The sequence below is a fragment of the Dinoponera quadriceps genome, unplaced genomic scaffold (genome assembly GCF_001313825.1).
Source record: "Dinoponera quadriceps isolate SergipeBrazil2010 unplaced genomic scaffold, ASM131382v1 scaffold120, whole genome shotgun sequence".
NCBI lineage: Eukaryota > Metazoa > Arthropoda > Insecta > Hymenoptera > Formicidae > Dinoponera > Dinoponera quadriceps.
The window spans coordinates 2366274-2386676 of record NW_014554309.1 but is presented as its reverse complement, the minus strand read 5'-3'; the positions used below and the strand labels follow the sequence as shown (position 1 = coordinate 2386676).

General features: G+C 37.0%; 1 protein-coding gene across 2 annotated transcripts; it reads left to right on the top strand.

Annotated features, from left to right (window-relative positions):
• The first annotated feature begins 59 nt into the window (after positions 1 to 59).
• LOC106746020 (syntaxin-6) lies at positions 60 to 17478 on the top strand. Of its 2 annotated transcripts, XM_014622131.1 has the most exons (7): positions 63 to 571; positions 7067 to 7284; positions 12977 to 13071; positions 13152 to 13211; positions 14623 to 14855; positions 15113 to 15207; positions 17217 to 17478. In XM_014622131.1, exons 1-7 carry the CDS (start codon positions 537 to 539, stop codon positions 17291 to 17293), a joined length of 813 nt encoding a protein of 270 aa, XP_014477617.1. In that variant the 5' UTR covers positions 63 to 536; the 3' UTR covers positions 17294 to 17478. The 2 variants fall into 2 exon arrangements, with proteins under 2 accessions (XP_014477608.1, XP_014477617.1); XM_014622122.1 differs by lacking the exon at positions 17217 to 17478 and having other exon boundaries at positions 60 to 571; positions 15113 to 17210.
• The last annotated feature ends 2925 nt before the right edge of the window (positions 17479 to 20403 follow it).

Below are 20403 nucleotides of genomic sequence, written 5' to 3'. Positions count from 1 at the left end.
GTCTACATGTCACTCCCGCGTCCACGGCGACGGATTATGGCGACAGTGAATCAATATCACACAACCGCCGACGCGAGCGTCGTCGCGCGGCGTCACGTCGTACCGCAGCGCTGGAGCGCGCACGACGACCGTGAAAATCGAATAAATAGTCGTTCGCGGTGCCAGCCGGAGCAGACGCGAACGGACGGACGTCACGACGTTCGGTGAAAGAGACGAGAAATCGAAAGACTGAGAAAGAGAGCCGCGACGAGGCGTCGTACCCTCCGTCAGCAAATTATATCTGTGTATCGACAACACGCGCTCTCGATCTCGCCCTTCCACGGCGGCTGCTGCTGCTGCTGGTAACCTGTGTACGGCGTGTAACACACAGGTACGCGTCGTCCACGAAAACGGGCTCTCCGGGAAACGCGCTCGGAATATTCCTCATCGATGAGTGAGCGAGTACGCGATCGCGCTTCGACGGTGGGTGCCGCGCGGCCGCCGCGAGACAGGCCGGGGCCCAGGTTTTGAATTCGGAGGAGACCATCGCGCGAGGAATGACGCTGGAGAATCCGTTCTTCGTCGTCAAGGAGTAAGTACAGTCGGACGAGCGATTCCACACGCGCGATCGATATATCTTGCTCGGGCCCTGTGTGCGAGAGAGAGAGAGAGAAAGAGAGACACGACGATTCTGTGCATTGGAGGTTGGGAATATAAATGTGTGTATGTGGATATCTCACGCATATTAGATCTTTTTAGCTGAATTGCTGCAATAAGTTAGAATAAGACAAAATATACTTGTCTCACTCTAACTTATCGCACCAGTTCAACGGTGGAGCTAAAGCTTGGTCTACAATGTGCTCTCTCCTTTTTTGTTATGTCTTTCTTCTGTAAGAAGAATTTCTATTTACTTATGGAAAAAGATAGAAAGCAAAAAACAAGAAATAAAGAACACATTGTAAATCAGGCTTTAAAAGAACAGGTCAATTGTCGGGGGGATTTTTCGGGGGTGACGATGCGATGTACGTGCGCAAGCGCATGAGCAAAATGCAAACACGATAGAGAGAATGGGTAGGCGATAAGGGCTATCTCGGATGTGCGATATCGCGGAGATTAAACGCGATGTTGCAATCGATACGTTAAATTAAATTCACGTGTTATTGCGTGTTCATAAAAAAAACTCTACGTGCTGATTATCTCGTCCCGACATATTGTTTCAAGATCATGTTCGTTCCTACACGTGAAAAAAGTGACATCAGCACGATGAACTTTATACAGACTAAATCTGCGTGAACATGTGAACGATGTTACACATCTGATATGTCTGATACTCCCTGAGCGGTTCGGCAAAACAACGAGATTCGGACTCGCGATTGACGATTTCCCGAATTCGGAAATTATCCGAATGAACGCTGCGAATTTTCATACGCATCGAACGCGAATCTACGAATAATCTCTTAAACTCGTAGCAAGCTGATTGCCTGTCAATTTCTCTTTTTGCGAATGTTAGAAACAATTGCGCGAGAATGATGAAGGAAGCGAATTATCTCGAGGAAACATGCTTTTCCGCTGGATTTTCATCTTTACATTAAGCGGGGTCTATAATAAGAATTTTAGGCGTAGGGTTTAAGAAATTAAACAATCATAATTGATTTTTCTTCTATAATTCGACTGTGATTAGTTAATTTCTTAAGTTTACGCCTTAAATTCTCATTATAGACCCCACTTTAAAGTGACCCCACTAAAAAAAAGAGATTTATCGCTTTTACCCGCGCTACATTATGGGTTTGTTTTCAGGAGTGCGTTCGGAAACGTTACTCGGATGCACCCGCTGCATTGGAGTAAGAGAAATAGTACAGTAAGATAAAGAGAGAGGGAGAGCATCCGGGCGACGTTCTCGAATCCATAGCCTTGTTCTTATATTGGCTACACTGATTCTCTTTTTATCTTTTTCTTGAGATTTAGTGGGAAAGAGAAGAAAGAAAAACTAGTGTAAGCTAGTGCAGTCAGTACAGGAAAAACCTTGTATTTATGTACCGGAAAAAGTATACGAGATAACTGGAGATAAATAAATAAATGAAGATCGCCGAGGAAATCGGAGAAAGCATCGACATATAGCACTGGACGAAGCATTGGGCCGAAATCGTATTGACAGACGTAGAAAGAGACAAGACAATGTATGGGTAAGAGCGGCTTATAGAGCAACGGGGCAATAAGGCATTTGTAATTCTATTATTTTAATTAATTTTTGTTATAACGGTAAGAATATAAGATATAAGGAAAAAGGAAAAGTTGAAACATAAAAATGTTTATAGAGTATATAACGTATATAACGTATATCATATCGCTCGTATATAGTAACGTCAAGAATGTTCCCAACTTTTAAGAATATGATATTTAGCCTGTTCTTTTTAGCTGAACTGCTGAACTGGTGCAATAAATTGAAGTGAGAAAACATATACTTGTCTCGCTCCAACTAATTGCACTAGTTCAGCAGTGCAGCTAAAAAGAACAGACTAATTGTTCCCCTTTTCCTTAGACAAGATTCAACCAATGAACAGAGAGTAGAAAGAGAGATTCGTGTCTACACATGTAACTCTCTCTTTCTAGGTCTCTCAATATGAAAAATCAAAGAAATCTTGCCGCATGTTCCGTCCAATACTATATATGTTGATGGGAAAGAATATATATGAATGCAAACCGACAGAACAGATTCCGCATTGCATCACCGAAGTACACCGCAAACGAAATCTTCGATGTGAATCGAATTTAAAATTTGAATCTTTGAACCTCAGTCGGGTATGTGTGTGTGTGTGTGTGTATACAGTAAGCGTTACATATGCCGTACAATTCCCTAGACCGAAAGTTGCACTTCGTTTAGCCTTTCACACATATACAAATAAGGTTGAACTTATAATTTGAGCCATTATAATTCTATTGTTTAACTAGAGTTACTTCTGCAATCTTCAACTTTATACTTTATTTAGTTTTTAATAGATGTAATAAGCTTTAGCCTTTCGCTCCAATTATAAGCGATAAAATGTAACACCATTTCTGATAAAAAGCATTTTCTGCGCTATTAATTTATAATACCAATTCTGAGCTATCAAAAGCTGTAATAATGCTTAAAGCTAATGGAAGAAAACGAGACGTAAGCACTTACATCTGTCGTAGCCGTGGACGTAAAGAAAGATAGAGCAAACCATAAACGTAACCGCAACCACATTCAATAATTTTTCACGACTTGCGTTTATAATTTCTTTTTTGCTTTAAGCGGGGTCTACAATGAGAATTTAAGGTGTAAAACTTAAGAAATTAACCAATCACAGTCGAATTATAGAAGAAAAATAAATTATGATTATATATATGGTAGGAAGGTAGTTGACACTTTCGTGTTGTTTATCTGAGCTTGTTGGTCTGTTGCTTTTCAGCCGTTTTACTGATTTGGTATTTCCTGATTATTTTAACTATTTGTCCTGGTGTATATCCGTTTCCTTGTAGTGTCTCTTTTAACTCTGTAAGCTCCTTTTGCACGCTATTTTAGTTTCAGATAGTGAAGGCTCTATAAATTAAAGAATCTAGAATTGATTGATTTTGGGAAGGATGGTGTGTGAAGTAGCTTGGAGGGCTCCGATAGCCCACATAGGTGATTGGCTAATTTAATATAAAATGTTCTAATTAGTGCTCCAGCGGAAAGACTCTAGGCACCGGCCGATGTGAGTGGATGTGCTATCGCATCATGTACTAATGGGACTCTCTCCCTGAAGATATCTATTGGTGTGCGTAAGTTTCTTGTATACTTTGTAGTCTAGGGATCCATCCGGTTTTCTTGTGACTAGGATGCCTAGGAATGTGAGTTTGCCGTCCTGTTCTGTTTCCATGGTAAAACTGATGTTGGCATATCGTATGTTGAGGAACTACAGAAACTTTTGCAGCTCTTCCTGTCTATGCTGTCATGCGCAAAAGTGTTGTTCATATATTTGAACTAAATTTTTGCGTTCTAGAGAACGCATGCTTCGAAATGTTCCATAAAAATGCTCGCTATGATCGGAGATAATCCCATGGCTGTCCCTACCATTTGTAAAATTAGTTCTTATACGAGAAATACGTGTTAATTAGACAATGTTCTATTAGAGGAATTAGGACCGGTGAGATGTGAATTAAAGATTTGATTTTATTGATGGTGATGTGTTGTCCTTATTTACACAGGTCCTAATATAGGGTCTCTATCAAAGCTCACCAATATGTTATCAGGAGTAGGATGTTTTGGATTCTTTATATGAAGTCTGCGGAGTTCTTGATAATGGACCTGATTTATTCCGTGAGTGGCTCTGGTCTTTTGACTAGCTTGTATGCCAGTTTATATGTCAGAAAGTTTCTGGCGCTAACTATTGGTCTTAGCGATATTCCGGTCTTGTATATTTTGGGAAAACTATGTAATCTAGAATATTCGGGGTTTTTTGATACTAGGCTGGTTTTCACGAGAGGATTCCATTAGCGCACAGTGCGATAGCACACATCAGCCGATCCACTTACATCAGCTGATGCCTGAAGTCTCCGCTGGACCACCAATTATCATAGAAAATTTTATGTTAAATTAGCCAATTATCTCTGTGAGCAATCGGAACCCGCCCGTTTTTACCAGGTCTGGGAGTTTGCTGTTTTTTATAAGCTTAATAGTTTGCATTTTCAAGGCTGAAGTGAAATCTTTATTCAGTTTTTCATAGATGTCCGCCGCTAGATGGACCTGTATTTTTGAGTTATAGTTTTTTATGCCCATTAATATGGATGTTGCCCTTGTCTACTGGAAGAATGATAATCCGTGTCCTTGTTCAATTGCCTTAGGGCGAGTTGGCTCTGAAAAAGTTTTGTGTTGGGAGTTTTTCTTAGTATAACTTAGTATATCAGTTCTTTTAAGCGTGGTCTTTTACGCGTCTGCCTGTTCTTGTGGGAGCATGTAAATGGAGAATTTTATGTTGCTTATGATTTCCGTCTTCGGTATTACGGTGGCTGCTATTGCGTAATCGAATCCTTTAACAAAGACGGAGATGGTTTCTGTTTCCGAGACCTTTTTACTTGTGAGATTTTTTCTAGAAGTTTTTACTAGGATATTTATAATTTCATTTATGGTTAACGTCTAATGAATTTGCTCACTTTTGTAATTTTTTTTTCGTTTTGAGATATACAATCAACTGCCAGGCCTAATCGCTTCCCATACAATACAGACCTCCAAAGGACATCTGGTTATCTTAAAGATATCTAGAAGACGTTTATATATCCTTAAGGACATCCATCAAATTAGAACGTTCATCGGATAAAGTGTGCTATATTACGTCTCGTTCTCTGCCATCAGCCATAGAAGGAAACAAGAGATCTGTTTTCTGTTCCTTCACTGGCACTGTTCCTGCACTAGCTTGCACTAATTCTCTTTTCATATCTTTTTTGAGATTTAGTGGGAAAAAGAGGAAAGGAAAACTAATATACGAGGATGGTTTGATAAGTAATTTGGTTTGATATTAAAGATAACAATTTGAGTTTTATAACGTAGTTTATTTATCAACATAATCCCCTCGAAGTTTTCGGTTCGCCCCGTGCGGTCCACTGCTATTTCGACTGCTATTTCGTTTCCAGGATATAGTGGTGAATTTCGTCTATGGTTACAAAATGCCGCAAAAATCCGCTTGATTCTTCTTAAACACTTGCAAACAGTCGGCTGATGTTCGCATGTAAATTCGTTTTTACTCTGGTGTGAGCAAACATGGCACCCATCTTGCTGTAAGTTTTTTCATGTGCAATTCATTATACAAAATGAAATGAACCTGCTCAGTGAAGATGCCTGTGGCCTCTGTTAATTCGCGCTCTTTCACTCGTCTGTCGGCCAAAACCATATCATGGACTTTATCGATGATTTCTGGCGTCACAGCTAATTTCAAGGTTCCAGAATATTGTGCATCTTCGATGTTTATTCTATCACACTTGAATTCATTTACTCAAAGTCAAACGGTTTCATAGGAAGGACATGAGCCACCCAATGTAGGGGAAATCCTCTCATTACCTTTGCTGTTTTCTCTTCTAGAAAGAAGAATTTAATCACACCATGAATTCGAATTTTATCCATTTTTCACTGTCACTCGAAACACTTCTGTTTAAGCAGCCGTCAAACAACAAATTACTGTCAGAATGACTGAATGTGAATATAGAATATTCATCCATAGAAAGGACACTTTATGCTCACTTTATGATCACATATACAGATATCGCTGTCATCCTCTATTAGTATGAGAACCAAGTTACTTATCAAACCACCCTCGTAAGCTAGTACAGCTAGTGGAGGAACAAAAAATAAACCAAGATAAATGGACAATCGGAATTCATATGGACCGGGGCTGCGTTGCGAAATTGAAGTCGAAATTAAGTTAATATTTAATTAATCAATCAGGGTAAAAAAGCAAAGATTTTTTATCGTGATTAATTAACTAAATGCTAACCTAATTACTAATTATCGACTGGTTTAACGATTTCGAAATATAGCCCGGGGTCAAAACGCACTTAAATATGTGAACACTTTTTTTACATAATAAACATTGCATAAATAAAGTAGAAAATCATATTTAGTAATCATTACGTATATAATAATATCAGTTTTATGCGATATTTATATACAGCGTTGCATACTTATAGATCGCAATACGTTCAAGATATTTCGAACTTGTAAGAATACGGTGCTGTTCGCCTCGTCAGATAAAATTCAACCGATGAAGAGAAAGTAGAAGGAAAGTTCCGTGTCCGAACATTTACTTCTATCTTTCTAGGCCTGTCAACGTGAAAAATTACAAAAATTAAGCCGTATGCTCCGTCCAGTGCCATACATGACCACAGATATAGCATACATCATACCAACTGTATTTCGCCAGTCGCATATACACATACGCGATCGAAGCGTGTCGTAGATGAGAATTTAAATTTGAATTCGGACCCGATCGATCCTGCCTGCACTCGCTGTGATTGGCACGGATAGATCCCGAAGGCGCGCGGCGGCGGCGGTCGTTTAAACGATTGCGCGTGAACGCGCGGATTTTGTTTTCAGCGAGGTGTGTAAGGCGTTGAACAAGAACCGTGGCTTGTACGGACGCTGGAACGAGTTACAGGATGTCGCGGTCGCGTCGCCGAACACACCAGTGAGTGGTGGAATATCTGCGGCCGCCGCGCCGATCTCGCGGGACGAGCTCGATTGGACCACTACCGAGCTGCGGAAAGCGCTACGCTCCATCGAATGGGATCTCGACGATCTGGAGGATACTATCTATATCCTTTGCCATTGCTCCGTGTCTCATTCTACGTGAGGTGTCGTGAAACCCGTGTAATCGGCTAATTAAGCAGAATAGCTGACTTAATAATTTTTAGACAATGTTCCATGCTCCAAATCTTTGTCTAAATTATCACTTTTTTTTTGTTATACAGCAATTTATGATGTCGATAAAACACAGAACGGCTCTTTAATTTAAAATTGCAGACACAAGACAGTCATTGTGAGTCAGAGCCTTAGCGGAATGACTAATTTATCGGTTTAAGACAATGTCTCGTTCCTTAAGTCTTTGTATTTTGTAACGCACAATATTTGTCTTGTGCCTTTAAGAATATGTCAGAGTGGCTACCGGAGTTTCGGCAGGAATTTCGATAATATAGTGGTAACATTGGTAACATTACATTATACCGTTATCAATGCCATTAAATGTATGACATCCTACATAGCACACTTTACCTTGGAATGCTATTCCGTAACCGTTTACTGACAACTATCGGACAACTATGTGCAGCTTTTCTGCCATACTACTGTGATCAAAAATTACCGAGATTGGCCGGGATTTAAACTGCGCGCTTCGAACATATTGAAGAAACATTTTTTAGATTGGTAGAACTGTTTTTAATCTCGGCCTAAAATTTTATATCATAACCTTTCTCAGTCTACAAAATTTGTTTTGTGATTGAGGAAAGTACTCCCTGTGATTTTTAACACGTTGAATTTGAACATGTTGAGCAAAGAATTTGCATGGCGACGAGACATGGATTTACGCGTACGACACCGAAACAGCTCAACAATGGAGTGAATGACGTGTTAAAGGCGAGGTAAGCCCGAGAAGACTTCATCAAAATCGATCAAAAATCAAGGTCATGTTGACAGTCTTTTTCGATTATTGCGGTATTGTGCATCAGTTATTTTTTCCAATTGGTCAATTCTAATAACGGGATCTCACGATATCCTATTGAAATATCTAAATATTCTGCCATATCTCTTTACTTTATACAGAGTTTCTCTAAATTCAGTGTCGAAACTGGTACAGCGGCTTTAGCACATGAGAAAACAAATCGAAAATGCCTAAGAAACATGTCTGAATCCGAACAATTGTTGGAATTACGGGAGTTATTGAAGTTGATTTCATAAGAAAATATAAATTGAAATAAATGTTGTTTAGTGTCCTTTATTTTGTTGAAATCTTTATAAAAAATGCTCAAAACTTTCTCCGTTGACTTCGACATACTTTCTAGCACAAATTAATAAATTGTTTCAAGTTTTTTGAAAAGTGTTTGGAGGGAGGATCTCGTTGGTGCGATAGCACACATCCATTCACATCGGCCGATGCCTAGAGTCTTTCCGCTGGACCACCAATTAGACAATTTTATATTAAATTAGCCAATCATCTATGTGGGCTATCGGAGTCTTTCCTTCGCGGATGACATCGGTAGGCATTGACTGCCCATTACCGTAGTTGTCCTGAATCACGAATCTCATTCTGGTAGACTAGATCTTTCATGTGTTCCCAAAGGGGGGAAAAAATCCAGTGGTATAAATTCGGGACTTCTTGCTGGTTATTTAATTGTCATATGTTATACCTGCGCACCGACGATGTGACGGTAACGAAACCGTCGTTAAAGGTTACAGAATACAGGCACTGGAATACTATTCCGTTACTATCTACTAACAACTATCGAATTGGTGTCGTTGCACAGCTTTTTTTTGCCATATATATGCGCAACGACACATTTCTAGTTGTAAGTAGACGGTCACGGGATGGTACTCCTGGCCTGGATTTCTTTTGTTCATATAACTTACAGAATTTTTGTGCGAAGCAAATATAATTTTGGTCGACGGCTCTAGACGCCATAATGAAATAAAAACTAGCATAAAACTACAATTTTTAAACTTTTTTCGTTTTCGGTATAAAGTCAACCCGGCCCAAGCTACATTAACATATGTATCACCATGTAAAAGGATTTATGATTCTATGCGGTCAGAAACGAGAATAACTTGCCGAGAAAATTCGAATGAATTCTGACACTCCGACATCTTAAGAATTGTAATTCCTCTTATCTCATGATATCCTTTTGAGATCTCACAATATCCAAATATTCTGCCATATCTCTTTGCTTTACATAATATAAATAATATAAATTGCTATCAATAATATAAATGTAAATCATGATGTCGTGCCATTAGTAATAATGTAATTTTGACATTGCTTCGATCAGGCGAGAAATGTATATCGAACCGACATCAAAATAATTGAAATTATATCGAGTCGACATTGGTTCGACGAGTCATTTCTCGCTAGTGAATACTACTATTCAAATATTAAACATATTACGTTACAAATGACTTCCAGTAACTATAAAATGACCGACATATGTTTATGTGCTATCTGGATACATATATCTTATGATAATATATCTTACGATACTTCTTGAGCTTTCTCGGATATCCTTTGGACATTATTTAAGATCCGTAGGATACAAACGGACACTTTTGCATCTGCTAGATATCCAATGGATATTTTTGTGTGAAGCAAATATAATTTTGGTCGACGGCTCTAGACGCCATAATGAAATAAAAACTAGCATAAAACTACAATTTTTAAACTTTTTTGAGGCCATTTTGGGATATGCTACGGTTATTTCGATATCCCAAAATGAAGTCTGTAGGACGTCTCTCAGATAACATGTGCTGTGTAGACGAATAGTCATTTCCGATGTATTTTTTGCCAGCTGAACACGAATCCAAAATCGTCCAAAATTCGCTATCACGTCACAATTTTGAAAAAAATGATATCAAAATGGTTAAAACGGTCGGTTTTCTCGAAGGGCTAATTATTTAATTCGCGCTTTCGTAAGCGGTATCTGGGGCCAGCTCGCCGGATTGCCGGGTTAAATTTTTGGGTGAAATTATTAAAGGCTCGGTTCGGTTAACAAAATAAATTTTAACTGGCTTAGACGAACAGAAAGAAAGAAAAAATTAAAAAACGCAGTGATAAGACGTGGGGGATCGAACGAAGCGATCCTCGTTGCACGCCGGTTCGAAAACGAAACAGTTAACGGTAGATGCGGTATACGGTTAACAAGATAGTATACAATATTCGGGTAACGTTGGGCGCGGAATCTACATTGCGGATGCGGTATACAGTGGGCAGGGTATTTACATTGCGGTATTCGGTATACGGTGAACACGGTATTTATATCCGGTGTACGGTTAACAGTAAGCAAGGTACAGCCGGGTTTAGGCGCGAAATTTCAAGTGTCGGTGGTCGCTTCAATCGCGGGAAATAGCAGTGGCGAGGCCACTACCACGAAACTCGCCCAAACGGGATCAGAAGGTTGTCGTGAATACACGGCAGACGGAGACGGCGAACATACATCCTGTTTGTGTTCCGGTAGGATTCGGTTGTTCGTTGCCGCGAACTCATAGCTGAGACGGCTAACGTAGCGTCCCGGTAGACGCAGATCCGGGAGTTGAGAACACACCGTCTCCAGGAGGAGCCGGAGCTCGGTGCCGCTAGAATCCTAGATAAACAGAGAAGCGACGTTGAAGGAAATCGTCTGATTGGCTAGTTAAGTCACACAATTCAGCGCCATAATACTTACACCTGTACATGAATTATCGTTGCAGCTTGTTCTTGTCATTCAACTTTTCTGCCAATTCTAATATATGACCGTGAGTGCCTGAGCTATGCTTCACGCGCATTTTGTGCTAACCTGCTTTCTTCTATATGATGCATAAGCCAGCTTCCAAAAGCGGCTAACCTACTTTGACATCTCCTACTGTGATATGCGGAGAAATAGGCAGCTTTCGATATATCGCGCCTATCGATCGCATCTGCCGCTTCTCTATTCATCTAGAATTCCAGACGTCGCATGAGTGGCTGTGAGTGGCCGGTGAAGCTCGTTGTCCAGAGCGGCGCACGCTTATATTCGAAATTTGCGCGACGGTCCGCGCGCCGTTGCCAGGCAACGTGCGAGCGGCACAACATCGACGCACACGCGGTTGCCGTGTGAGCGCTCCTGACAGATTCGAATGACGATCAGCGAGCCGATAACGGGCCGAGAAATTGACGAAAACGCAAGGCCAAAAACGACAATTTCGGAGGTTTTCGTGACATCATAACATAGAAAGTAAATTTTTCCAAAATATTATTAATGCCACGTTAAAGCTCCTGGGTAATCGCTGCAACTTGTCTGATGACGTAAGAAGCGGGAAAGCGCATGTCAAGAATTCTTGCGTTTTACGTTCAAATAAAAAGATATACTCACAAAATGACATTTGTGTTGACACATGTATGTGTATGTATGTGTACGTGCGCACGTGTTTGTAAATGCACATACGCATAGACGTATCCATCTAATGTGATTTGCGTTTTAGAATTTTACATTCTAATTTGCGTTTGTACGATGTCTGAGGCGTATCTCGATCTATATTATAGCATATTAGTAGTAATCCGTAAGCATGTTTGGCATTATTTTTTCCTTTATATTTTTCCTTGAACTTTAAAATGTCTTTATGAATCTTTCGCTCATCACTAACAGCACCTAAAATTTTCCGGGAAAAAGATTAAGTGTGAATGTAAGAAATGAACTTTTAGTGACATATTATATTTCATTTCTTCGAAAGAAAGTTAATATATTTGTCACTCTTTCTATATAATTTTCACTGTTTTATTTTCCACAAAATTTTCAAGCACATTCTTCAATGAATCTCACGTTTTCCTTTCCGTACAAGTTAAGACATTATTAAAATTTGTATCTTTTTGCAGTTTTCGTATTTGAGAGCCGATGTATATTCCCCCTTTTATTTTAGCATTACTAATTTTGGGGGATATTTTTTTAAATGTTTAACATCTCCTTCATCTTTATTCATAGCTTTCACACAACTTTTCATTAGATCTAACTTGATATGAAGTGGTGAAATGATAAAATGATGAAATGATAAATTTATTTTAAAGCCTTAACCTACAAACTTTGAAGAAATCGAGACAATCGACAAATATTTTTGCTTAAATGATAGTTTATATATGTGAAAAAAATAACTCCACTAATTGGAATAGAACATTCGAAGTATTTACAAAGGTATAGCTGATGCAAAAAATTTTGCACACCAATGTTAATAACGATAATAGCTTCATGTGCTTAAATTGGTCTGTTCTTTTTAGCTGAACTAGCTGCATTTAGTGCATTAGTTCAAGAAATTTGTACACAGATTGAAATATATGAAGCGTACACATAAGATACTCATTCTTCAGTGTGCATAAATTTCTTGAACTAATACAACCAGTTTAGCTTAACAGAACAGACCAAAAGAAACGCTCAGCACCTCATCGATTGAAGCTCGCGAATTTCAAATAAATAATTGCGTTATCGCTCATTTATCCGAACACGGACGACGACAAAGTCGTACTTGGTTGATCGATTTCAGCGAGCAAAATGTCCAAAATCGACACATAAGACAATTTTAAGTTGTCGTTAAGAGTTCTTTGAAAAATATCTTAAGAATATTTCTTAAAGAACTCTTAAAGATATCTCAAAGTTGTCTTATGTATCGATTTCTCTTCACTAGGATGTTTAGATATAGATTTCCTCCAAATGCAAACTTCGCGAATCGTATGACGAATGACGTTTTTTTGCATGATTCGAACAAATTCTCTGTATGTTTTTATCCTTAACGTGTACGCACGTATTGTCGAGAAAAACCCGACAAAATTTAAGATTGACAACAAAGAGTTGACGGTTCAGCGGAGCTTCATCGAGCAAGCACGTGAGGAAGTCAAAGTAATTAACAACTAACATGGCACTCTGTTAAATTCACGATTGCGTAAAACTAATGCTATCCGTTTGTAAATATTTTGCAGATTATGAAGGACAAGTTGAATCTGAGCAGAGGCCGGGATCGTGACAGCACGGCGAGACAGGTTTGTATTGCACTTTTAATACTAATTATTCTAATTATATCCCAACGTCATAACTATCCTATTATGGAAATTTATTACTGTTAGACTAGCGATAAATTACTTATTTTGAATATTTAAAACACTGTTGTTAGTAATTCGTAATGTCGATTAAATTATAGAACTCGTAGTGATTCGAAATATTTCAGTGCTTAGGGTTGCAGTGATTAAATATTGTCATATCATTAATATAAATATTTAAATAGTAATGCTTAACAGCGTAGTACATGAGTAGTGATGAAACATACCTTTGCAGAAATTTAATACTGAGAATTACTAAATTTGCAGTGATTATTGAGAAAGCAGTAAAGAGGTTAGTTTGGGATATAAATGTAAAATAAAATATGTTTGTGTCAAATAATTAACATTTTCAATGTGTTAAGAAGTAACATGCGACGAATATATTATTTTAATACAAAATTTAGAATGGACTTTCTAGGACACGTGAAAAATGTTAAAATTGACGATTTATTTTTTTAATGCATATATTTTGCTATATATATACTGTGTATATACTTTGATATATATATTTATATATATCTAGACCGTACTCTGTGACCGCAAAATAGCGTGGGAATTTAATTATTAAAAATTAAGAATAGCATTATTAATATTTACTTTATTTATACATCATACACATAACTTAGAATCATATTTGGGATAATTTATATATAATAATAACTATGTTAAAAGTAAAACGTAAAGTTAAAAAAATAATAGATTATATGCAATATTAAATTAACTATAATAAGAAAGTAGCTTTCGATGATAGAACTATATGCAATCGGCTATACAATTTCGTTGGGATGCGGCTTAAAGATTCTAATTTAAATTTAAAGGTATACGTGTGTAGAACGAAAGCGGTAGCGACATCTGTTGGTAGCATTGTCAATCTTTTGATATCGGAAAATTATTTCACTATTGACGATGTACTCGGGTGCGTTTGTCGCGTAACCTTAAAAAAGGGGATGGTTCGTCATGTCAGTCTTATCAATCAATGGATAATATTATTTTGATAGTTTGTGTATTGTAAAAGTAAGAAATAGGTTCGCATACTCGGATCAACAACAATGGTGTGCAAGCTTATTCGTATTTCTCAATGTTAATATGTTAACCGATAAAGAATCCTAAAACTAAATTTCACACTGACGCCTGTAGTTTATAATATTTGTCAATTATTACTGATTATTCTCATTATTGATTATTTTTAACTATTATTGACTAACCATTAATAATCTGATTCTGGTTATTGATTATTCTGATCAATTATTACAGATATCGTAACATTTTCTTTATAATACTTTTGATACAAGCTGGACAGAATTATGTATGAGATAATTATATATGAGTAAATATTATATATTCTATTTTCCAGCCGCTGTTGGATAATAGTCCAGCACGAATGCCCACAAATCATGGTACTACCAAGTATAGTAAGCTGGAAAATGAGATCGACAGTCCGAATAGACAATTTCTCAACGATACGATGCATCAGCAGAATACCATGATAAGACAACAGGATGAACAGCTAGATATGATTGGTGAGACTGTTGGTACCTTAAAAACAGTATCCAGGCAGATCAACAGTGAACTGGATGAACAGGCTGTGTAAATAAATTCCTTTGTTATCTTCTATGACATTTTTTCACTTTAGTTCCGCGCTCTCTTGTTTCAGGTATATTTCCTCATTAATTATTAAGGATAAATGTTGCATATTTCCTTCAAATTAATTAACTTTTAAGATGTTATAATGGTAGATTGTTTCAACCATCACAAAATATAAGATATAATTGTAACGCTTCATAATGAAGAACTGACAGAGTTTTGAATATTCTGGATGTATTTACGATACTTACTTTTTGCAGAATGCTAGATGAGTTTGGGAACGAGTTGGAAGCAACGGATTCCAAGCTGGATGCAACAATGAAGAAAATGGCAAAGGTGCTTCACATGAGTAATGGTAACTATAACAATTATATTCCCGCCCCTACCACCGCGTCCTCCAGCGTTTCCGACCTTGTCACTGATAAGCCCTCCTCTTTCTCCTCCTTATCCACCACGATAACCAACTGTTTTCTGTGTTCTAGCGACTAATTAATCATATGTTTCTATAATTGTTCAGTCGGAAAATCATAGAAGGAGATCATGAGATCCGCCTCCTTGTGTATCTCGAGCACGCGTTTTGTTTTGCTTGGGTTTTTTTTTTTCTTTTCGAAATTATTTGTGGCATCAAAAGCACAAAATTAGGAATGTTAAATAATATTTCAGATGTTTAATTAGATGCGAATGTATAATATTTTGCGGCTCGTAGAGATCGCATAGTATATATATATATATTTGCATATATATATTACATCTAAGACCTAATTATATTAGTCCTTACCGCTGCTTCGTAAGATGATGTAGTTTGTTATGTGTAATTAATTAACAAAAGTATCGAAATATCCTCGTTTGAGAGGATAGTGCGAATTTTATCGCGTTATTTAGTGTCGAAAGCAGGGCGGACCAGTTGGAGATCTCAGAGGGAGTGCTCCTGTAATTAAAGTTAATCAACGTAATCTAACCGGCGGAAAGAGTTGAGTAGATTGAACACACACGCAATATGTGATTGTGCCCACCGGCAAACGAAAGTTTAAATTTCAATTTTAATTTTAATTTTAATTTTAATTTTAATTTTAATTTCAATCTATAACGTATATCTCTTCAGTCGCACATGCGTGTGTGATTGAAATGAGTCAGAGTGCTAGTAGTGTTTTCGCCTGAAACAAAATTGGTTGCTCCGAAAACCGAATTCTAACTTGCAGCAGAATTAGTGAAGTAATCGATTGTTTTCTGAAAGGTTCAATAGGCGTTCTTTAGAACCGCAAGCGCCATTAGAATTGAATTAGAACTTGAGTTCCCGCGAAAACATTTTTATTCTGTGGCATGCTACAGCCGCGTATATGCGTATATGCACATATATGATAGAAGTAAGTCGCAGATATACAAAATTTGGAAATGGAATTTTGAATTTCTGCGAACACACAGAGAGGTCGAGAGATTAAATTCATATTCGAATTTATCCTCGAAATCGCACGTGTTAATTCTGTATCTTTGAAAAGATTGACGGTAAATGAATTATTGATGTTAAATAGTTTACTTTAACTTAAGTTAAATAATTAACCGAAATATATTACCTCTTTTAATTAGAATTAGTGTAATTGAAATTACTATAAGATTTTAAACACCGCGATATTAAGATACTCCAGAATAGGAGTATAGGAGATTTTCCAAATTAAAAGAGATATATGATAGTTTAATAAAAAAAGGAAGGAATATTGAGAATAACAATTATATTTTTCCTCGTTGAGAAAGACGATAATTCGTGCATGCGAAAGTCAAGGGAATGTCTGTGTGAATTGAGAGAGGATCGTAGATTGCATACTAGTTACATGTAACCGAATTCGAAGATGTAGTTTATTGTTATCTCTCTCTCTCTCTCCCTNCTCTCTCTCTCTCTCTCTCTCTCTCTCTCTCTCTCTCTCTCTCTCTCTCTCTCTCTCTCATCTTTATGAACAATTGTGAAAAAGGCAAAAGAAAAGAGAATATTGACGAATAAAAAACTGAGAACCGATTTGTATTATCAAATGTAAACGATTATAAATACTCCTGTTCCTCGCTACTTTTTATTATACATATGTTACAATTATAATTATATACTTATTATTCCGTATTATATATATTTTTTATCTAAGTTCAACGTGTGTCGTTCTCGCAATTTTGCCGAGTTTCCCGTTGAATGACAAACACAGATGAGAATGTTGAATAAATAAATTATATATTTAGAAGTATTAACGATTATTGTTAATTATACAAGACATTGTTGCATTTGCATATGAGCGTTTTCGAAAGAGCCCAATATCATATAACTTTAATCCCGATCTCATTCATGAGTGAGACGCATGTGATATTACTTTCCGTTTGTTTTAGATCGAAGACAATGGGTAGCCATTGGAGTGTTGACCACTATATTGGTGTTTTTAATCATTTTGTTCATAATTAAATGAATTATTACACCTTTCTTCCTTCCTCCTTCTCCTTCCCCAATCGTCGCAAATAATATAATAACGATCGGATCCTCTTTTTGTAGCGTTAAGTGTAATCCTAGCTTGTTAAGTCGTACCTGTTTGACAAATTTATTACCGATAGTGAGATTTTATGAACGATACAAATAAATACAGTGTTATTATAATTCAGTGTCGATTTCTTTGAACGTTACATCTCGTTAGATGTAATAACATTAGATATTGCAAATAATACATGTTAATAGTATATTATACATAGAAATTAAAAACCAATTTTTCTCAAGCACGAAAAATAACAGGCGAATTTCAATGAGGTGTAACCTCAACAAAAATCAAAAGAAACAAGCTCGAGGAGCTTGAGAAGTATTTTACAATTATTTTCTAGTTTCTCAGTATATTATCAAATGTAAACTCAATGTAAAGTTTACAAATATTTTTTACAGCGCGCGTAATGTGTTAATATAAAAATCAAATTCTATTAAATACGTATTATAAGTTTTGATGAAACTTGTCAAGTTCCACCGTGTAAGCTGAAAATCACGCACAAATGACGTTTACATTATCTGAAGGTAAGAACTCTTTATTTCACGTTTCCGTAAATGGCTGTCTGATATTTTTTACCATATTTTTCAATAATGAAGCAGAAAATGTTCTTTGGCTTTGATCTCTTACAGAATTGGTGTACGACATTCGATAAGAAATGAATAAGAAGTTGAAGATGTCTTTTTTAATATGAATTTTTTAGACTTTAGATAAAAATAAATTTTTATTATAAGAATTCAACTGAGAGATCAGCTTGGAAAATGAATATTCTCATCATTTTCCGTGTAATATATATTTGGACGAGAAATGGCAACGAAAAATTATTATTAGGTGTACGAATAAGTTTTTAAAATTTTCTTTATAAGAATAATAAAGCGATTTAAGTTTAAGATATTCGATATTTTTTCCTGCGTTTCAGTAATATTGAGTTCGTACTAAGAGAAATGTGTTATTGAAGATAGGACCTACATTTAAAACTACAAACATTCCAGGAAAAACACTATGTTTGATCTATATGGCGCTTTGAAGCATTTGGAAAACTATATTTTAATCAAGAATTTAATCATACAGTTACATTGTTTTTCATTATAATAGTAATTATAAAAATGAAGAAATGTTCGAAATATATAAAGTCCTCCGGTAATAAAACGAGTAATAAAATATTAAAAAAAATAACTCACAAATATACATTTAAATTTAAACTATTTATCAGAAAAAACTAAAAAAAACTAAAAAGCTCTTTAAATTATCAGAGATTGCGTTGAAACATATTTTTACAACATATATAATTTGCATATATTCGCATACATATTAATAACGTTATTAGAAAAAAGTTTGGAGTTAACGTTTATGGTTCCTGGGAAGTCACCGCGGTCATATTGGATTCGTGACGTCAGAAGCGTGAAAAGTGTTGAAAAATCTTGCATGCCATTATTAAAATAAAAAGAAATCTCAATAAAAGGACACGTGAAATCACTTCAATATAATGGTAAAATGTTCCGGCTTCTTTCCTTTCCCCTCGACACCCAATGTAAAGCCGAAAGCAAGCTATGAAATGAGGCCTCAGTCACACGAAAAATACGTAGGCAATAGGAATTTGACACTTATTTTTTCATATCGTTCCTACCAACGTCAGGAGTAAGTCGCGTCTCAGTTTATTTATGAGTTCAATAGAAGAGGACCAATTGTCGCAGGTAATATTTTTGCCGATTCTGTGAATCGGGCTTGAAAGTTCGCGCACATAATAAGCTGGCATTTTCCAATCTTTTAGTTAGAACTCTCCCTATATATGGAATGAACATATACGTTTTAGAATCATTTGTAAACATAATTTTTATACCATATCTTTACATATCGACATATCGAGTTTACTTTTGGCGTAAACTATCGCAAAAATTTCCCTCTAAAATCAAAAAGCAATTTTTCATCTACAGTGCAATTCTGCGGAGGAGCATAGTGTTTTTTGCAATTTGCAACAAACATGTCCCAAATTTCTCTAATCGTCATTCTATCGGTAAATCTTTCCTTATAGTTTTATCGTCGAAGCGTATGCACGAGCCCAAAAAACGAAACGGTTGCGAGACATGACAGCTCTGTACATTGCGCAGCCGTTTTCCTTCCATATACTTTTTGTAGTAACATGTCCATGTTTTTGTAATCCGGCGAAATATAATAAGCCGATAGATGAATGCTTTCATCTCTACCAAATTTGTCTTGTAATAATACACCTAACTCGATAAATTGACCACTTTCCGGTCAATTTCTTCATTCGCATGCTTCATTATAATGTTTAGCAAGTCGTCAACGCGTTCAACAGGCGTTCTCACTTTATTTGCTCCTTTGCAGCCAGGCGAATGCCTGATAATCGATTTTCTCTCCCTCGACTCGGGAGCCTTCGCACTACACTTGTAATTGTTTTTCCCGTACAAATATTCCCTCGGACGACCTGTGCTAGTCGACGGTTTTTCTTGCGCTTCCTCCTCAAGGTTGATCGTCCGACTAAACGTGTCATCATCATCGTCCAATCCATCCTTCTCACTCTCCGACAGCACGAAGTCCTCCTTATCGCTCGCCTCCTCCCCAAGAGGCTCGGTTTCTTCGTCCTCGCATGCAAGTAACACTTGTTTGACGCCTCAATTCGACTCTCCAAATTTTCCAAATTCATTTTCTTCAAAAACAGCTGTTTTTTTTTAACAAATCACTTTTATCACTTTGGTTAAATGGTTCACCCAAAATCTCGTTTTTGCACAAAAGGGACCATCACGTTCAGTACAATAATGGGTTTTCAGTGCTCGGCGCAGATTCATCCCCGTCGGCGTTCGAACAGAAATTAACGGCCACGGTCGACCCACTGCACACAGGTTCTCCCCACTACTAACTTTTTTTAGGGGAGTGGGGAGGGTTAGGAGTGGAGGACTCTTCGACGCTTCGAGAAACTTCCGAAAGAAAAATCGGTCGGGCACTAAAGAACCATGATTGTACCGTAAAGGTTAATTGTGTAGATATGATTTATGACATACTTGTCAAACCTGTAGAAATGGACGAAAACC